At 40.4% G+C, this 21,711-nt stretch overlaps 1 protein-coding gene across 1 annotated transcript; it reads right to left on the bottom strand.

The window, feature by feature from the left end:
• Nucleotides 1-947: 947 nt before the first annotated feature.
• LOC132821491 (D-beta-hydroxybutyrate dehydrogenase, mitochondrial-like) lies at nucleotides 948-20,337 on the bottom strand. Its single transcript, XM_060834090.1, has 6 exons — nucleotides 20,218-20,337; nucleotides 13,797-13,857; nucleotides 11,374-11,484; nucleotides 8,954-9,095; nucleotides 8,016-8,168; nucleotides 948-2,350 (listed from the first exon to the last, which is right to left on the bottom strand). The coding sequence occupies exons 1-6, from the start codon at nucleotides 20,280-20,282 to the stop codon at nucleotides 1,881-1,883; spliced, it is 1,002 nt and encodes a 333-aa protein (XP_060690073.1). The 5' UTR covers nucleotides 20,283-20,337; the 3' UTR covers nucleotides 948-1,880.
• Between the last annotated feature and the right edge of the window lie 1,374 nt (nucleotides 20,338-21,711).

The following is a 21,711-nucleotide window of genomic DNA, read 5'->3' as shown; positions in this document are numbered from 1 at the left end:
TTACTCATCAGCAAGTAAGGCAGCTGCTAAGAGTAATGTGTGATGACGTTACTTGAAGAACCCAATTTTTGAAAGGAACTGCTTTAAAGCCTGTAGAATTAGAGTCAAATGTTGATGTGGAAATACAGTCATTGGGAACCATCATTACATTGCCAAAATGATAGTGCCATGTTATTTATAGCTGCAGTAACTAGACACTATAATCAAATGTCTTGATTTTAATGTTATTCATTTTGAACAGTGTTTTAGTTCACAAAATTGGAGTGTTTATAGAATTACAATTGCTTTCAGCACAAAATCAGCAGAACTGTATTGGTACAAAACAACCCCCTTTATCAAGATAGGTTTTTAGAAGTTAAATGCTGGTAAAATTATAGAAAATGGCTAATGTTGGTATTATGTTCACCTTTGCTTAAAATTTACAGTGTCTTTTTGGAGCTGTCAAAATGAACATACAACGTAAAATGTTTTGTTTAGTTCAATTTTATTGGCTTTCTAATGATTCAACAAAGATCTTAAAATACACTTCACCAAAATCACTTTAAAATCCATCTTTATCCGTCTATACTTTCCGCTGCCTCAGGAAAGCAACCAACATAACCAAAAGATGCCTCCCATCTTCCCATGGTTATACTCTCTTCCATTGAGCAGAGATATAAAAATTTGAATACATGTACAAACAAATTCAAGAACAGCTTCTTCCCTGCTGTTATCAGACTTTTGAAAGAACCTCTCAAATGTTAGTGTTGGATTTGTCTCTTCGCACCTTCTGTGGCTTTAACACCGTATTCTGCACTCTGTTCTACTACACTCTGATGCACTTTGTATGCTACTATCTGTCTGTATAGCACACAAAATAGCACTGTACATGTGACAACAATAAATCAAACTCAAACGCAATCATTTTTGAAGTAATCGTATAAAATAAAGAAAAAGGCAACTTCAAATTTAATTAAAATATGCTTTAGATCAACACCTTCATGTTTATTAAAATAATAATTTATACAATTTCACTTAAGTTCTCTTGAATGTAAACAAATCATTCCCACGTCATGTTGTCTGAGTAAGGTCTACAAGTACCAATTCCGTTAAAGACATCCCAGTTATCAAAGAAAACAATAATTTAGATACTTTGCTGATCTTAAAAAGACATATAAAAAGATAATATCGACGCAACTTACTTCAAAGCTAGGAGTATTCAAAGAAACCAAACAGATCATAATATATGCAGTCACCAGAAAACACGTTTTTAATTGAGTAAAGCTTTTGATTCTACAACAGGACAAATATGTTAATTCGACATTACTGCAAGACAGTTGAAACGGACAGCACCAGAAGCAATTCCAGGACAGATACAACCAATCTATCCTTTTTGGTTATATTTGCATTCTCACGCGTAGAGTTTAATTTCCAGATAGCAGGTGGTGAACATTTGTACAAAACAGACTCGAGGAACAGCATTCTCAAAATATTAAGGTAAATCTCTGCTCAGGATTCTTAGTACCTCCCAAGAAATTCTGGGCATACCCCTGCATATTTTTCAAATGAGATTTAAATTTTGTCTTCTACTCAAAGATAGGTTATGAAATGAGAAACAACGTCCCTGAGTAGTTTGAAAAGACCACATTTCTGAAGGCAGCTCACACTTATAGTATTCCTTCTGCATCATTATGTAGCTTTTTACCAAATTCAGTATCATAACTGCAGCAACAGCCATTATTGGAACAGATCTTGATAACCACTAACAAAAGTTGATAGAATAGTGCATTCTGCACAGTGACTCCATTATGAAAATATTATTTTTAAACACTGCCATAAACCAGTATCTATTTGATTAGTAAGGAGGTATATTGAAATGTTAAAATCCATTTGCAACCATTTCAATGAATGTATATTCGATCAGATATAGCAGCTGGAAAGTGGGTCATAATCTGCATCCTCAACCACCAGTAGTAATCCATTGGATTATAGCGAGTGTATGGGGATGCAGAGGTCAGTGCATGTGTCACATCGTTAATCACTTCCGAAGTGTCTGTGGAACCACCCACAAGATAAGACTGCATTTTTGCAATCTGTTCATCAAAGTATTCTTTCCCATAATCCTTACGGACAACGTCAGGGAGATCATTCCACATCTTTTCTGTGATCATTTTGACACGTTCAGGACTGTAAAGACTGGTGGCAGCTATAAAATTGCCAGGTTCAACAACACTAACTTTAACACCCCAGCGGTGCATTTCATAGCGCAAGCAGTCGGAGAATGCCTCCACTCCAAACTTCGTGACACAGTAAGGGGATCGAGCAGGATTGGCCATCCGTCCCAGCATGCTTGCAATGTTAACCACACGACCTTTCCACAAGAATCAAATTAAAACATTAGATCACTATGAAGTGGAAATTGAATTTATACATTATTAATTCTTATTGCATCACAAAGACTTGATCAAGTTGATTGTTAAAATCAATGTGATTATAAATGTGCACAGCATAAAGCTCAAAGCATTAAAACAAAACAATGAGTTCCATCAGACAGACAAAAATAAATCCATCACATATTTAAGTTTTATTCTCCTGACCTGTCAGTTCCCTAACATAATAAGAAATAAGACCAATGCAATTTCAGGTTAAATACCCTTACAAATGCTGTTTTGAACTTGACACAATGGAGGAATAATTGATCAAAAAAGTTAGATTATTTTCCCTTGTTTACTCAGAGCAAAACTTTATCTCCTTCTTTTGCTCTGAGTAAATAGAATTTGAGAAAGGAATTATGTCCTACTACTCCACGGAATACAAATGAACTAGATTCAAGAGATTTCTGAAAATATAATCCCCTAATAATGCAGGGAATAGGTTAATTTAAAGATTATTATTCAATAACTTGTAAAAGAGAAATGGATGCTCTCATGATTGCAATTTAGAGTTGACAATAAATATGTTCAAATTCTTTACAAGCAGGTTGGATTGGATGTGTTTTTCACTTATAAACCCATGGCATGTATGCTCACAGGTACCAATGAGGGATGTAGTTGTCTATTTTATTTCCAAATTTGATTAGTGGGCATCTCTAATGAGGGAATTTCTTTCATGCAAATGGAAACAACATATCAGAGGGTTGATTTTCATCTTGTTACCTCCTGGGTCTATGTAATGTCAGAAGTAATTGCAAGATGCAAAATCTGAAATTGTTCACCATGCATTTGCTGCCCAAGGTAACCTATGAGCAGGTCTCAATGTAGGTAGCCAATGCTCTTACCCAAAACAAGCAGAAGGCCACTATAAGTTATGGTCCTAACATATTTTCATCTAGAAGTCATTTTGGTCTTTTTTCATATTACTACATGATTTCATTAACCACCAAAAAAAAGACAGTACAAATTGGGAGATGACCATTGCTAATGATATTTAAAAGATCTCTACTGATTTTGCAGGTAAATCATTGAAAAGTTTTGGAAACATTCTGCTTCCATTATGTTGTCTTTTTTGATCACATGGACCAGTCCTTATGTTGGCTGCAGAACAATGTCAACTGTTGGAGGACTTATGGCAATGCTATGGTGACTGGATGAACAATGGGTGACTTAGGAAGAGGGCGAATAAAGTTGCAGTAGCCAGGGGATGGTATGTTAAAATTCTTGAACTTTCAGGGTGTATAGGCCCAGAATAACAACAGCAGTCCAAAAATCAGTGCATAAGGAAACAGTATTCTAGGAAAGAAATTGGAGTTCTGTAATTTAAATCAAGACTTACAACAAATCTCCATAGTCTAATGCTTGTTGCAGTCAATGTCAGTGCAGTCCTCATCTACACTGCCTCTGGTTCCTTCTGGGCTGCCATAGCAAGTACATGCAACATTAATTCTGGCAAATCCGATGATCTAATCAAACCTCAAACCCTAGTCTTATGCTGTAGCTTGTCTATAATGGGAGTGATCAAGCAGTTTAGTATAGTAAACAAGACTGTACAGTCTAGCTGCTTTCCTGACACCAGTGTAAACAACGGTCAAAGGAATCATAAGGGTGCAGATACTGTCATTCCGAGAGATGGTAGCACGTTCATTCCCCATTGCAGGGCAGCTCAGTTTATGAGCTTTGGTCCAGTGATCACATTACTTAATGGATGAATAAAAAATAATGATCTGACTGGAATCCCTACCAATTCAGCCTCCTTGTTCCCCAAACATCCCTGAGGTTCTATTATTTATGTCATAAACACCTGCATACCAGCTGAAACACGCACTAAACGGCAATAACTGCCATGGATAACTACAGGGTCAATGCCATAGACCAGAATCTTACACAAGTCATAGTGGAATCTTCAACACCCTGACATGCTGTGTAAGTTGTCGAGTGTAGTGCTGGAAAAGCACAGCAGATTAGGCAGCATCCGAGGACAGGAGAATCGACGATTCAGGCATAAGTCCTTCATCAGGAATGAGGCTTGTGGGTCAGGGCTGAGAGATAAATGGGAGGAGGTGGGGTTTGGGGGAAGGCAGCTGAGAATGCGATAGGTGGATGAAGGTGAGGGAGAAGGTGATAGGTCAGAGGGGGGAAACGATGAACAGGTCCAGCGGGTGTTGCTGAGTTGGCGGCTTGGAACAGGAATAATGTGGGGGGAAGGGAAATGAGGAAGCTGTTGAAATCCACATTTATCCCACATGGTTGCAGGGTCCCAAGGCGGAATATGAGGTGTTCCTCTTCCAGTCAGGTGGTAATGATTTGGCGGTGGAGGAGACCCAGGACCTGCATGTCCTTGATGGAATGGGAGGGAGAGTTGAAGTGTACAACCATGGGGCGGTTAGGGTTGGTGGGTGTGGGTGTCGCAGAGATATTCTGCAAGAAAAAGTGTTCTGTCTCCATTATGTAGAGGAAACCATACCGGGTGCAACAGATGCAGTACAGGTACAGATAAATGTCTGAGCCTTGGGGCCTTAGGCAGAGGTGAGGGGAGTGGTGTCAACGCAGGTTATGCACTTCCTGCGGTGGCAGGGAAAGTTGTCAGGAATGGGATGTGAACTGGTTGGGAGGGGTGTGAACCTGACAAGGGAGTTGCGGAGGAAATGATCTTTTCAGAATGCTGACAGGGGTGGTGGGGTCCATTTGGAGGTGGCAAAAGTGACGCAGGAAGATGCGTTGTACACGGAGGTTGTTGGGATGGAAGGTGAGGACCAGGGGGGTTCTGTCCTTGTTGCGTTGTAAGGGTTGGGGGTCAAGGGGGATGGTGTGTGGTGGAGGAGATGAGCTGGAGGGCATCGTCAACCACCTGTGAAGGGAAGTTGCAATTGTGGAAGAAGGAGGCCATCTAGGACTTTGAGGTGGAATTGGTCATCCTGGGAACAGATGCGGCAAAGGTGGAAAAATAGGGAAAAAAGGATGACGCTTTTAGAGGAGGCAGGGTGGGAGAAGATGTAGTCTAGGTAGCTGTGGAGTCAGTGGGCTTGTAGTATATATTTGTGGTTAGTCAGTTACCAGAGACGGTGATAGAGAGATCCAGGAAGGGGCAGGAGGTTTCCAATGTGGTCCAGGTGAATTTGAGGCTGGGGTGGAAGGTGTTGGAAAAGTTGATAAACTATTCAACCTCCTCGTGGGAGCACGAGGCAGCCCTGACACAGTCATCAATGTAGCAGAGGAACAGGTAGGTGATGGTGTTGGTGTAACTGCGGAAGATGGACTGTTCCACGTATCCAACAAACAGGCAGGCATAGTTGGGCCCCATGCAGGTGCCCATGGCTACCCCTTTGGTTTGGATGGAGTGGGAGGATTGGAAGGACAAGTTGTTGAGGGTGAGGACCAGTTCAGCCAGATGGATGAGAGTGTCGGTGAAAGGGTATTGGTTGAGATGGCGTAGAGAAAGGAACGGAGGGATTGGAGACCTTTGGCGTGACAGATCGACGTGTACAGGGACTGGATGTCCATGGTGATGATGAGACTTTGGGGGACAAGGAAACGAAAATCTTGGAGGAGGTGGTGTCACAAATATGGGTGGGGAGTTCCTGGACTAAGGGAGGAAAAGGTAGGAAGAGATGAGTTCAGTGTGACAGGCGCAAGCTGAGACAGTGGGTTGACCGGGGCAGTCAGATTTGTGAACCTTAGGAAGGAGGTAGAAGGCAGTGTGGGGTTCACGGACAATGAGGTTGGAGGCAATGGATGAGAGATCCCAGAAGTGATGAGGTTGTGGATAGACTGGGAGATGATGGTTTGGTGATCTGAGGGGAGGTCGTGATCAAGGGGGCAGTAGGAGGAGGTGTCTGCTAGTTGGCACCTGGCTTCATCACTGACCTTGAACCCCACTCCTCCCAACAAAACAAGGACAGACCCCCCCTACACCCGGTCTTCACCTTCCACCCCACCAACCTCCGCATACAACGCATCACCCTCCGCTACTTCCAAATAGACCCCACCACCAGAAATATATTTCCCTCCACACCCCTATCAGCATTCCAAAAAGACCATTCACTCTGCGACTCCCTCATCAGGTCTACATCCTCCAACAGCCACACCCCATCCCTGGCATCTTTCCCTGTCAATGCAGGAAATGCAAAACCTGCACTCACACCATTCCCCTCACCTCCGAAATCCCCAAGGGATCCTTCCCCATCTGTCAGAAATTTACTTGTACTTCTACCAATGTCGTCTACTGCATCCATTGCGCCCGGTGTTGTCTCCTTTACATCAGGGAGACAGAACACATTCTTGTGGATCATTTGAAAGAACATCACTGGGACACCTGCACCCACCAACCCCACCGCCCCATGGCTGAACACTTCAACTCCCCCTCCCACTCCATCAAGGACATGCAAGTCCTGGGCCTCCTCCCCTGCCAAACCGTTACCACCCGATCCCTGGAGGAGAAACGCCTCATATTCTGCCTTGGGACCCTGCAACCACATGGGATAAATATGGATTTCAACAGCTTCCTCATTCCTCCCCCTCCATGCTAAATTGCCCATAGTGTTAAGTGCATTAGTCAGAGGGAAATGGGTTTGAGTGGGTTACTCTTCGGAGGGTCATGTGGAGTTGTTAGGCCGAAGGGCCTGTTTCCACACTGTAGGGAATCTAATCTAATAAAATAAGAATGTCGCTGTTGTTGCCACATAGGAAACATGGAAGCTAATTTGCATACAAACTGCCACAAGCAGCAATGTGATAATGACCAAATCATCTGTTGCAGTGATGGCAATTGAAAGAAAAAAATTGTCCTGTACACTGAGGATAACTCTTTGTTTTCCTGTGAAATAATGTCATAAGATTTTTTATGTCCACCTAAGAGCAGACAGGGCCTTGGATTAACACCTCACCTGAAAGAAGGAACCTTGGGTAGTCCAGTACTCCCTCAAATACTAGAGTCTCAGGCCTAATTTTGTGTTCAAGTCCTGGAATGGAATTTGAACTCACAATCTTTTGATCCATTTATGAAGTGATGGTGGCACAGGATTCCAATGAGTGCGGAAGAGTCATTCAATAAATTCTCACTTTAGCTGTTCCAGAGAAGTTGTACCTCCACTGCGGGCAGACTCTGGGAACAACGGTTGCTCAGCTGTTTACCTCCACTGGTACTATGATGTTACACTGACACCAGTCAGAGGACCAATGACCTGCTGCCCACTTGCTCAATTAACACCAAATGTCTGTGGGCCCTTGATGCAGCTGATCTTATCCATAGATTATGCGACACTGACTAGAACGTGGGAAGTGCACAATGTCTTTAAGAGGCATGGCCTGGGTTTCAACTGCAGCAACTGGATTTCCTGCAGTCAAAGACCTGTGAATGAGCTTCCTATGGGGAGTGTCACCAGTAATGTCAACGAATCATTTTGTTACAATGAACTCGAACCACAAAGGTAAACGGGGTAGATTCAAAATTCATTACCTGTCAGATTTATGCAATACATGAAAATCAACTCTCAAAAATGAACACACAAAGGTCACAATGTGTAACCTCCAATCCAATTATGTGCTGATTAGCTAAGGATCAGCTCCGGTTCACACATTCTAATCAAACCATTCTTTACTCACCTTTTGCTCTACGAATATAGGGAAGGAAACCTTTGGTCACACGGATAGTTCCCCACAGGTTAACCTCTGCAACTTGCTTATAAGTATTCAGGGTGGTGAATTCTACTTCCCCAAAAGTTGAGATACCAGCATTGTTAATCAGACCCCAAAGACCTAATTAAAAGAAGAAATAACTATTTGAAATAATATGTCATATCATTTGAAGTGAAAGTGAATTTAACCTAATGCCTACTCTGACAAATGAGAAAATGCAAGGCAAGTGTTTTTTAGTCAGTGTTCCCTTTTCTTCCCCATTTTAGAAGCACTTACTCGATAATTTCCCTTCTTAAATAAAAGAAATTAATTCTTCATTGACATGTAAATCTTTAGGTAGGATGTCTTTGCACACCAGGTTTTTCCAGTCATGTCAATAACTTATAGGCTCTCAGTGTGTTTTTGACTGCCACCAATGCAGTCCCAAGTCAGCCAGCTTTAGTGCTCCCACCCAATTTAATGTTGTGATCTGACTTTACAAAGTCACTGCAGAGTACAGAATATCAACTGCTAGAATCACGAGAGCTTTAAGTACAGATGATTATGTTGTATGAGATTTGGCATTCACAATTGTGAAAAGGCAGGAGAGTATGTCGCAACAAAAATTCTCTTTTACAGTGTTGCAAAACTGTATACACATAGCAGACGTGTGGAGCTGAACAGGATTCCTTCTTCCACCCACTCTAAATTTTTCTCTTTCTATTTATATGAATATCAGACAAGAGAAGTGCATATATTATATCCTGAATGTACTGAAGGAAGCAACGCTACACTGAAAACAGTAAATAATTTAAAAGGAATTTCCAAACTTCTAAAAGTTTTTAAAATGCTATTGTTTTGCACAAATTTTCACCATAAACTCTTTTTAAGTACATGGTAAAGATGGGTCCTTAAATTCAGTTTACCCTTTTCTGAATCTGTTAAATTATCTTTCACAAATTCTACTGCTTTTGCTACTTCTTCATCTTTACAAACATCTAACTGGACGACAACCATTCGATCACTTTTCATCTCCTCCAGTTTCTTTGATCCTTCCCCACCTTCATCCTGAAAACAGAGAGATGTCATTAGTGTAGGATCTCTACAAAGTTGTCATTCATCTCATGAAGATGCATTAGAGGACACAGAGGAAACCAAACTAAAATACTCAAAATCATTGAGCAGTCTGGACAGTATAAGTAAGGAGAAAACTTTAATGCCTGTGAAAGTATTGAGTACATAAGATAGTACCAAATATAGTTGGTAAAAGTAGTGATACAAAGAAGAACTTTTTCACACAGCAAATGGTTAGAGTCTGGAGGGTATAGAAAGGGAGATAGCAAGTTATTTGAAAAGGAAGAGTGTGGCATTATTGAATGTGGTTATGGGCAGAAGGCAAGAGAATTTCGAGATGCTCATTTCGAGAGTCAGCACATGTGATGGGCCAAATGGCTTCCGTCTGTATTATAATAATTCTGTGATGCTGTGATCTACAAGACAGTCACAAATCCGTATTCACAGTAACTTAGCCCGTCTCAATGAAGTAACACAACTCATGGTCAGTAGCCAAAAATTTCCACAAGATCAGTCCATGATGCCAGGTCATCCGAAAATAACTTCACCATGAAGAAAGGAAGGGGACACTGGCACAAGATAATAAGGTGTAGCGGCAGGAGTCTACTCAGCCCACTGAGTCTGCTCTGTCACTCAGTGAGATTGTGGCTGCTCTGATAATCCTCAATTCCACTTTACTGGTTATGTGAAATCATGACTCTTTTTATGCAAAAGTGTTGAAACAAGGCTGTCACACCAATATTGGTACATAATGGGAACAATATTTAACTGTCAAACTGAATACAAAGCGCTTGGACTTTGATAAACTTTCCAACAAAGACCCATGTTAAAAACACTGCTTATAAAATATTTATACGTGAACAAAGAGACCTTGGAGTGCAGGTTCATAGCTCCTTGAAAGTGGAGTTGCAGGTAGATAGGATAGTGCTTTCCTTTATAGGTCAGAGTACTGATTACAAGAGTTGGGAGGTCATGTTGCATCTGTACAGGACACTGGTTAGGCCACTTTTGGAATATTACGTGCAATTCTGGTGTCCTTCCTATCAGAAGGCTTTTGTGAAACTTGAAAAGGGTTCAGAAAAGATTTACAAGGATGTTGCCAGGGTTGAAGGATTTGAGCTATAGGGAGAAGTTGAATAGGCTGGGGCTGTTTTCCCTGGAGCATCGGAGACTGAGGTGTGATCTTATGGAGGTTTATAAAATCACTACCATGCACCACAAGAGCACTGTAACCTCTGTAATCAAAAGTTGGAAATATTTTCAAATGAGATGTTATCGTTGACATTTCTACTTGTTCAGAGATGCTACTCCACACCTCTGGGGTAGTTGGAACTTGAACTCAGGTCTCCTGGCTCAGATGTACAGACACTACCCACTATACTATTTTTTAAATTAACTTATTTATGTAAACAACCTGTTCAGAGATGTAATCACACGCTATTAGACAGGTGGAACTTGAATCTGTGTCTCTAAGTCCAGGGGTAGGAACACTACCATTGCACCACAAGAGTGCCTGCAATGCACCATAAGAATCCCCAATAACGGACAGAAAATAGGTCCATTGGTGTCTGTAATTAAGGCCCTTAAGTGGTCAACTAATGGCCACTGAAGAGCTTCAAATATTCACCTCCCTGACAATTGTCTCCCCAGCTGGGAAGAAGGGTAGTGACATAGACACCAAGGACCTACGTGTCGAATTTCAGGGTGCAGGCCTTCAGCTGGGTCAGTCGAGGAATCTCAATCACCATCTGATGTGCTCACTGCTACACAAAGAAAATGGGATAATTCCACCCACTGGGATGAAATGATAATTATTTATACATTAATTTAAATGTTCACTATTCAAATACTATCATAGTTTTAAAATGACAGGGGCAAGTTCAAAGGAGATATGTCGGCAAGTTTTTTTTACACACATGGGGGATGGTAGGCACCTGGAGTGCACTGCCACAGGAAGTGGTAGAAGCTGATACAATTGCCATGGTTCAGAGGCATTTAGACAGACACATGAATAGGCAGGGAATAGGGAGACATGCACCATATGCTGGCTGATGGGATTAGTTTAGAATTACATCATGGTCAGCACAGCTGATGGCTGCGCTCTACTGTCCTTTGTTCTATTTTTGTAAAAGCAGTTTCTTATTAGAACACATAATATCACTTTTCCTGGAGTAACCTCTCAATAATATTGTGCAACTTATCGATGGTTTTTGTTTTTTTGATAAAGCCACTTCATAAATCTTGCATTACTAAGAGACAACAATATCTGTACCTTTAACAGGCAGCCTGCAAATATTTTGAATCCTTGAGCATGCAGGTGTTCAGCCAATGAATATCCAAATCCAGTGTCACACCCGGTAATGACGATACTTTTGCCCTCTGTCTAGTTGAAATAATAAAAATCATAATACTATAAGTATTTTAAAAATGAAATGGCATTTGTGTCACACTTTTTTAGATCATTTAATATTGCCATTTGTACCTAAGTATAGTGAAAAGTGGATAATGTCACCACATTCTGGTACCATCTTGTATAAGTGGTAAAATACAGAATAAATTAGTATTAAATTGATAATACTAAAAATGAGACAGCTTCAAAAGTTAGTCCTTTCCTCTCCATAGATTTCACTCGCTCTGCTCCTCCAGTTGTCGCTGTCTAACGTAGCCCTCAGGCTCCTGGCAATGTGTTTCTTTTTTGCTACCAGTGTCATCGTTTCCGCATCTGCTGTCTCCAATCTGGAGATGATCATACTGCGCTAATCTACAACGTCTCCATCTGGATGTTGACCAACGGCTCATCTTCTGATGCCACCATCCAACATGGAGATACACGGGGCCCCGGGCTCCCACAGGAGGAGGCCCCAGAGTAAGCAAAACAAACAGTTACTTTTTATGACCTTAGGAATTATGGAAGTGATCTACAGGTAAAGTAAACCCAAGATTTAGTTGTAATGGAGAAAATGCTGTAGCCTATTTGAGCACAGTGAGCTTCTACATACAGCAATGAGATCATGATCACATAATGATATTGTCTTAAAGATCATACTTGCTCAGACACTAGGAAGAACTCTGCAAATAGTGTCATGGGATCTCAGCCCAAGAACCCAAGAGAATTTTGGCTTCGTATCTCATTCAAAAAGTTTATCATCCCAGGAGTGCAGCAGTTGTTGAACACTTATGCTTAAGTGCCAGTCTAGATGATGGTGTTCAAGCTACTGGAGGGGGACACTAACTTACAACCTTCTGACTCAAAAGCAAGGAATCCAGTTAACTGAGCAATGTTTTCTTTAACATTTTATACTGACTTCTGAAATGACCAACAAGTAATTAGAGACGTACAAGAAATGCTGGCCTTGCTTGAAATGCCTAGAACCATGAAAGGATGAGAAAAAAACCCGAGTACTTAACTCTCCCACAGCAAGTACCTTAAATTAACATCCAGCATCAATGTTTGGTGAATTTGTATTTTTAATTTTGTAATGTAAACTTTTCCCTCTTAATCAAAAAGAAACAAAAACCTCATGTCAGGTTTTCTGGTTTCAATTTCAGTCATGTTTCCCAACCATTTTTTACTCAATATATTCATGAATTCTCAAACTGTAATTTCCCTGAATATGCGTCTCTACATTGCTTAATGTAGAAGCTTGACAGTCACACTTACCCATTTTTCCTATGAACAGGACGCAGGCCATTTCTCCCATGATGTTTCTCTTGCATGTATTTCCCTCATCTCTCCTTTTAATGTATAGAATCCCCATGGTGTGGAAACAGATCATTTGACCAATTGAGTCCACACCAACCCTCCGAAGAGCATCCCACTGAGATCCACCTTCTATCCTATCCCTGTAACCCTGCATTTCCAATGGTTAATTCATCTAGCCTGCACATCTCTGGACACTATGGGCAATTTAGCATCACCAATCCACCTAAACTACACATCTTTGGATGTGGGAGGACATCGGAGCACCTGGAGGAATCCCAAACAGACACAACAAGAATGTGCAAACCCCACCCAGAGAGTCACCCAAGGCTGGAATCGAACCCAGGTGCCTGTGCTATGAGGCAGCAGTGCTAACCAATGAGACACAATGCCATCAATTCTATTTCAAAGCTTAGTTACTGTGGACTTTTATCACTTCAAATGAAGAGTGTACGTGTTTACCATTGCAAGTGGCCTGCTCTCCATCCAGCATTTTATGTTTCAGTTTCTTAAAAAGTAAAATAAGAATATCTGATGAAGTGATCAATTTTTGATAGGTCACAACAGACACAAGTTTGAACAAACAGACATAACTTTTGTTTTCCATAATGAATTATCATGATCAAATCCATGGTCAGTCTTCAACAGATGCACTATTTTGGGTTTTGTTTATAGTCAGTAACAAGGCATTTTCTCAATTTAGATTCTGCACAGCGTACTTTCTGCAGTCAGCTAATAATTGAATTATTCGAATACAGAGTTCAGAAATTATAGGAGAGAGCAAAGTGCTCTTAATCCTCACCCACAGCCTCACCACAAGGTTGGCAAGAGTAGCAATGCCACTTAATTAGACAATAAAACTCACAGGATTCTGAACGTTCCCATTTTAACATAGAACTCCATTAAATGTTATTGAATGCTATTACATACATTTCAATGATCTTTAACCACTTCATTTTGGAACAGAAAACTTTCCATCACAGACAGCCACTCACCGATACTGGTTGGGTTGCAAGTGATCGAGTAGCTGTGATGCAAATAGCTGGTTGTACCCGACTGAAAAACAGGATAGCATACAAGTAATATAAACTGTTAAAGACAGGATTTAAAAGTTTAATATTTCTAATAACATCGTAGGAGAATGAATGAACACACATTTTTGACAAGATACTAGGGAGTTAAGTTCATTAGACAAAAGCTGGAAGGTCGTTTTAGATTCAAATAATGTACACAAAGCAAAGACAGGTAATAAGGAAATTTAAGTGGGGACTGCCATTTTCATAGACAAGGGGGAACACACACTGATCCTCTGTTTCATATGCTCAATTGATACCACAGTGTGGAAAATTAAGAGAAAGAACGACCCATAGTTTCCTAACAGAGGGCACCTAATGGTGTCACCCATTAGATCAATTTTGTGGCTTAGTTTAGAACTTGAGTATTTCTGACAAAGCGACATTTTTACAAAGCTATTGTCTTGTGCTCATCAGGGCAATTTGCAAGAAAATCAATGTAAAGGGAAAACAACATTTATACTGAATCTGAGGAGAATACTACTGGATCACAAGTTATTCTGATTAATAGAGGTAATGACATGGAGAATGCACCAGTTAGATGACGACTGACAGTTAACAGTCAAACTTGTTTACATTTTAAATCAGGTAAGTTGATTCTGATTGGTCAAGACATTGCCCTTAGAAGAGAACCAAAGAATAGCTGTTACCTGTTTTGTTGAATTGAAACAAATGCAATGTGTTGACATATTATTTGTGTCTCGTGAACAGGATTCTGTGTATTAATTTATGGAGTTTCCAATATGTATAAATGCATCACACTGCAAGCTGGACTGAGAAATTTAAATTGGTTATCAGCATAATTGTTCACATGCTTAGGAATATTTAGCAAATGTCCAACTGTGGAATTGCATGCAATGTTGAGCACTATGTTGTGTTTTTATAAGCATGGGCTAGTTAGGTATAGTCAGTATGTTGACCTTTGTGAAAAGTCAAAGAGATATTGTTTAATATGATCTACAGTCTTTGGGATATATAGTCTACATACTTAATCAGAGTCCAATTGCCAGACAATGATTAGTCCATTCTCATAAAATGTTTTCCTTTCATTTTCGCTTTCATATTTGGGATTTAAAGGTTTTGCTGAAAGTGGGACCTGAAAATGTCACAAAGGAAACAAAGCATCCGGGACCTGATGTTATGATCACGTAGAGGCCAATAACATGGAGAAAGATACTTAAGTTTTCACTTTCCAATTGGAAGGATCAGTGGAATCGAGTCACAGCAGGAGACCCCAAGAACTATGCAAGGTGGGGAACCCAATAAATCAGGAAGAGAGTCAAGAAACAAGCAAAGAGGGCTCCCCTGGGGAAGAAACATGGGTAGCTCCCTGTGGAAGGAATGTGGATTTCCCCTGAGAAATGAATGAGTGAATAAGAGTGAAGGTGGGCAGGGGAGAAGTAGATGAAAGGGAAAGAAATGTGGAATAGGCTATGCACACATCACACAGTAATCTTTCCGTGAATTTGACAGGAGAACTACTACACAGGAGTCAGTTGTTCATGAGTCTTCAGTGCTATCAGTTTACTCCATGGACTGCTGAATGGAGGACTGTTTGCAATGAGTTATGCTCCAGTTGTGTGCCAACACCTATTCCTGACTCAGTTTCCTCCCCGTCTAGTTGCTGACTAATTAAAACGTGTGAAATTAAACGAACTGCAGTAGCTAAAATGGTCTCAACCCACATGACCCTAAAAGAATGAATGTATTTGCATTAAAAAATTATTCATGTTAAATACCGTTGATTTTATTTACAGTTCTATATTCAGTCTGAAATAAATAATGCATGTTGGGACCAGCTACATGCAGGAACATTAGCAGAAGTGACAAATGTAGGTTAAAATTGACCAATTTTGAAAGGCAATTGAATGTGGAAAAGAAGGAAATAAGGTAGTGATGTATTAAACAGAGCTGAAATCACTGCTATTACTTTTTGGAATGGAAAGAAGCACACTGCTTGGAAGTCAGACTTGAAGAATGAAGCATCAAACAAGAATTGGAAAAAATCATGAACATCAGCAAGAAATATTGTTGGAATCACAAAAGCAAAATACTGCATTCAGTGAAAACCTGAAGGATTTGTAAAGAATTGTTTTGACATTAAAGTGAAAGCTAAACTAAAAAATCTGCTTCTGTGAGAGCCTCACCCTACCCATTCAGGCTGCTTCTTTTGTTTCAACTTTTTAAAAAAAGCCCAAGGCCTCACAAGCTGTTTATTTTATTGGCTTTGAGCAGCCCACTCACTACCTCAGTCTCAACCTTGCTTCATGCAAAAAGCCAGGACAAAATCCATCTCTTAAGTCATAATATCATCACAACATTTAAGAATCTATTTCATAATATCCAGAAAAGAAATATTCCAGTGAGAAAGAAAAACACTAGGAGAAGGAAACAGCATCTATGGCTAACGAAGGAAATTAAACATAGTCTCAAACTGAAAGAAAAAGTGTACAAAACAACAAAGGCCTGTAGCAGGTGAGAAGACTGAGCAGTGATGTGGGGGAAATTAGAGCACAAGAGAAAGCCAGCTTGAAATATTAAAGCTGATAGTTGAAGTTTCTATTGGTATTTCAAACGGAAAAGACTAAGTAAGGTGAATATTGGTCTTTCCACAGTGAGAATCTGGTAAATAAACAATACAACACAAAAATGAATTGAATGGATATTTTGCATCTGTCTTCACCTTACAGGACACAAGTAACATCCCAGCAATAAATGTGCATCAAGATATGAAAGGGAGGGTAGAACTTTAAACAGTTATAATCACTAAGCAAAGGATACTGAAAAAACTATTAGAACTAAAAGCTTACAGGTTCTTCGATCCTCATGGACATCATCCTAGACTCTTAAAAGTGGCCACTGAGATAATGGATACACTGGTTTTAATTTTTTTTAAATCTTTGGATTCTGGAAAGGTCCCGTCAGGTTGGTAAATAGTGAATTTAACATCTCTATACAAGAAAGGAGGGAGACAGAGAACAGAAAACTATGGGCCAGTTAGCTTAGCAACTGTCTTGGAAAAATGTTGCAACCTATTAAGGTGTTTAAAACAAGGCACTTAGAAATCTTAACGTAATCAGGTAGCGTCAACATAAATTTATTAAATGAAAATCATATTTGACTAATTTATTAGAGCAATAGAGTCACACAGGACTACACACAGAGATAAACAAAAACCCTTCAGCCCATCAAGTCTGCACTGGTTAAAAACCAGTACCAAACTATTCTAATTCCACTTTCCAGCACTGGGCCCACAGCCTTCCTTCGAAGAAGTAACAAACAACACAACTAAAGGGGAACCTGTGAATATGGCATATTGAGATTTCCAGAGGCATTTGATAAGGTGCCACATCAATGATTATTTTATGCAGTAAGAGCTCATGGCATAGAGGTTAATATATTAACTCAGAGGATTAGTTAGCTAACAAGAAACAGGGGGTAGGCATAAATTGGTCATTTTCAGGTTGACAACACAGGGATCAGTACTATGGCCTCCACTTACAATCTATGTCTATGCGTTGGATAAGGATACCCAAGGTACTGTTGCTAATTTTGCAACTTTGATTCAAAGATATTTCAGTAATTAAGTTGTTAAGCGAACATCAATAGTCTCCAAACAGATATGGATACGTGAAGTGAGTGGATAAAAATTTGGCAAATATTTAGAATGTGAGAAAATGTGAAAAATTAAGGAAGAATAATAAGGAAGAATAGTGACATGTTATTTAAATGGGGAGAGAATGCAGAATTCTGAGGTACAAATGAATCTCAGTATTCTGGTACGAGTCACAAAAGGTTAGTGTGCAGGAACACAAATTGAGTGTTATAATTTATGACAAGGAGAATGGAATTAAAAATAGGTCTTTATTACGTCTCGGAGGAGAAAGTGAGGACTGCAGATGCTGGAGTACCAGAGTTGAAAAATGTGGTGCTGGAAAAACACAGCAGGCCAGGCAGCCCTTCTTCATTCCCTCAGAAAGGCTTATGCCCGAAACGTCGATTCTCCTGCTCCTCGGATGCTGCCTGGCCTGCTGTGTTTTTCCAGCACCACATTTTTCAACTTTATTACTTCTCCAATGGATATCTTGTTCTAGAAGATTAGAGGCAGATTCATTGTATACATTGCTGACACAAAGAGTCATAGCGATGTACAGCACAGAAACAGACCTTATGGTCCAACTCGACCATACCAACCAGATATCCTAAATTAATCCAGTCCCATTTGTCAGCGCTTGGCCCATTTCCCCTAAACCCTTCTTATTCATATACCCATCCAGATACCTTTTAAATGCTGCAACTGCACCAGCTTCCACCCCTCCTCTAATAGCTCATTCCATACATGCACCACCTCTGTGTGAAAAAGTTGCCCCTAGGTCCCTTTTAAATTTTTTCCCTCTCACCTTAAACCTTTGCCTTCTAGTTCTGGATTCCACCACCAAATGATTTTAAAAACCTCTGTAAGGTCTCCCCTCAGCCTCCGATGCTCCAGGGAAAACAGCCCCAGTCTATTCAACTTCTCCTTATAGCTCAAATCCTTCAAGCTGGCAACATCCTTGTAATCTTTTCTGAATCCTTTCAAGTTTCACAACATCCTTACAGCTGGAGAACTGTGTACAGTTTGGGTCTCATTTTTTAAGAAAGGCTCTAATTTCATTAGAAGTCATCTAGACAAGAATCACAGAACTGATTTCTGGAATGAGGGTATTATTCTTTTTGGAAAAAAGCTAAACAGGTTTGGCCTGTATCCAGGGAAACTTAGAAAAATGAGAGGCATTATCGAAAAATTAAGATCCTGAGGGGAGTGGACTGGTTATTGTGAAAGACTGTTTCTGTCATGGAAGAGACTAAAACTAGGGGACACAGTATAAAAACAAGGGGTCTCCCATTTAAGATGAAGATGAAGAGAACTTTAATTCTTTGAGAGAGTTTTGAATTTTTTTGAACTGTTTTCTCCAGAAAGTAGTCAGGACAGGCCACTGAATATTTTTGAGGCAGAGATAAATTCTTCACTAACAAGGAAGTCCATATAGAATCCATTACAAGTATGGAAACAGTCCAACAAGTCCACACAAACTCTCCAAAGTACATCCCACTCAGACGCATCCTTCTACCATATCCTTGTAACCCTGCATTACCAATGACTAATCTACCTAACTTACTCATCTAACTTACTGGATGCTATGGGCAATTTAGCATGGCCAATCCACCTAACCTGTATATCTTTGGACAATGGGAAGAAAACCCGAGTACCCGGAGAAAAACGTGCAAACTCCACACACACACAGTCACCCAAGGGTAGAATCCAACCTGGGTCTTTGGTGTCATAAAACTGCAGTGCTAACCACTGACCCACTGTCAAAGGATATCAGTGGTAAGCAGAAATGTAGAGATGAGGTTACAATCAGATCAACCAGATCTTAAAAAATAGCATACTACTTTAATATGAAACAAACTCTACACTTATGGACAATTTATTTAATAGTGCCACATGAAAAGGAAATCAGAACTTACAATCATAAGAAACACAAGGGAAGACATTGAAATAGGGACATATGAAGGGACCATTGCTTTTAAATTTGCTGGCTGTACTGTGAAAGGCAATAGTTTTAAAATTTATGGACACAGGGTCCCCTGCCACATCCACAGTTTGTGAAAGGCACCATAATAAACTAAAGCTCTTTCTTATATAAAATTATGTGGAAGACATAGAGGAACTATTCCCCCTGGTGGGTGAATGTGGAAGAGTGTACAGCCCTGATACTGAAGTGGTGACATTGAGGAGATAAATCAGGAAACACTTGTTTAGCATGAATGCTGCTGGAAATCTAGAAATAGCTCTTCCAAGAGTCTCTTGAATGCTGGACTCGTTTATAATTTATAATTTAGAGATTGAAAATGATTTTTTTTTTGCTCAGTGGTGGTGAAAAATCACAGATCTGAACATGTCAAAAGGAAAAGATAGTAGTAATCTAGAAAGGATCTAGTAATGGAGGGGCAGGATGGCCTACACTAATTGCTATGGTAACACCTCCTTAACAGGAATTTGAAGCTTTTTGTAATGGTCCCAACTCAGCATTTTAGACAAACAATTAAAGAGTTCCATATATCTTAAGCCTGTAATTTTCCTTTCCGAAGCAAATGCGAGCATTAGTTCACGAAAATCAAATTTATAATTAAAACATTTTTACAATCTTGCCAGGAAGGAGATCAAACCGGGGACTATACAATCTGTCATCAGATCGGCATCCAGAGGACAGCCATATGACTGAATAAAACTCCCTTGATTTTAAACGCTCAGCTCCGTTTAAAGCTCAGGCCCAGTTTTCCCGCTGTCCTCTCTTACCTGAGCACTGGGGGAGATGCCCGCCACTGGACAACCGCAACACTTCGACACAGAGCCCGGTACATGGCGCCAACGGAGCCGCCGGCTACAGCTCGCACTCAGCAAGGTCACCTGTACCCTTACCGTAATACACCAGGGAGTGGGCAGCACTACCGTAATACACGGGGATTGGGTATCATTACCGTAATACATCAGGGAGTGGGCATCATTCCCGCAAAACACCGGAGACTGGGCAGCACTACCGTAATACACCGGGAACTAGGCATCACTACCGCAATACACCGGGGAGTGGGCAGCACTACCGTAATACACCGGGGATTGGATGTCATTATCGTAAAACACCAGGAGTGGGTATCATTATTGTAATACACCGGGGATTGGGCATCACTACCGTAATACACCGGGGATTGGGTATTCTTACCATAATTCACTGGGGATTCTGCATCACTACCACAATACATCAGGGATGAGGTATCATTACTGTAATACACCGGAGGGTGGGCATCACTACCATAATACTCCAGGGATTGGGCATCATTACCGTAATATTTCGGGGATTGGGTATCATTATTATAATACATCAGGGATTGGGTATCCTTACTGTAATACACCAGGGATTTGGCATCACTACAAAGGATTGGCTGTCATTACCATGATATACACCGGGGATTGGCTGTCATTACCATAATATATCAGGGATTGGGTATCCTCACCGTAATACACTGGGAATAGGGCATCATTACTGTAGTACACTGGGGATTGGGCATCACCACCGTAATACACCGGGGATTGGGTATCATGATCATAATACTCAGGGTTTGGGCTTCATTACCATAATATACTGGGGATTGGGCATCATTACCATAATAGGCTGGGGATTGCGCAACATTACTGTAATACATCAGGGATTGGGTATCATTACCCTAATACATCAGGGATTGGATATCCTTACCGTAATACACTGGAGATTGGGCATCATTTCTGTAATGCACTGGGTATTGGGCATCACTACCGTAATACACTGGGGATTGGGTATCATTAACATACTACACTGGGGACTGGGTATCATTACCATAATACACTGGGGATTGGGTATCCTTATTGTAATACACTGGAGATTGGGCATCACTATTGTAAGGATGATCAGCCATGATCATATTGAATGGTAGTGCAGGCTCGAAGGGCAGAATGGCCTACTCCTGCACCTATTGTCTATTGTTTATTGTAATACACTAGGATTGGGTATCATTACCGTAATACACTAGGTTTCTGTATCATTACCATAATACACCAGGGATTGGACATCATTACCATAATACACTGGGGATTGGGTGTCATTACCATAATACATTGGTAAATGGGCGTCATTACCGCAATACACTGGGAATTGGGCATCATTAGCATAATACACCAGGGATTGGTAATCACTACCGTAAGACACTGGGGATTGGGCATCATTACCGTAATTTACCAAGGATTGGGCATCACTACTGT

Source organism: Hemiscyllium ocellatum, chromosome 13, assembly GCF_020745735.1.
Source record: "Hemiscyllium ocellatum isolate sHemOce1 chromosome 13, sHemOce1.pat.X.cur, whole genome shotgun sequence".
Lineage (NCBI taxonomy): Eukaryota > Metazoa > Chordata > Chondrichthyes > Orectolobiformes > Hemiscylliidae > Hemiscyllium > Hemiscyllium ocellatum.
Note: the sequence above shows the minus strand (reverse complement) of the source record. Positions and strands in the feature narration are given on the sequence as shown.

Coding starts and splice junctions, on each gene's coding strand:
- LOC132821491 (XM_060834090.1), bottom strand. CDS start 20,282: ATGTACCGGGCTCTGTGTCGAAGTGTTGCGGTTGTCCAGTGGCGGGCA. Junction 13,858..20,217: donor GCATCTCCCCCAGTGCTCAG/GTAAGAGAGGAC, acceptor CCTGTTTTTCAG/TCGGGTACAACCAGCTATTT. Junction 9,096..11,373: donor TTGCAGGCTGCCTGTTAAAG/GTACAGATATTG, acceptor CTCTGTTTTCAG/GATGAAGGTGGGGAAGGATC.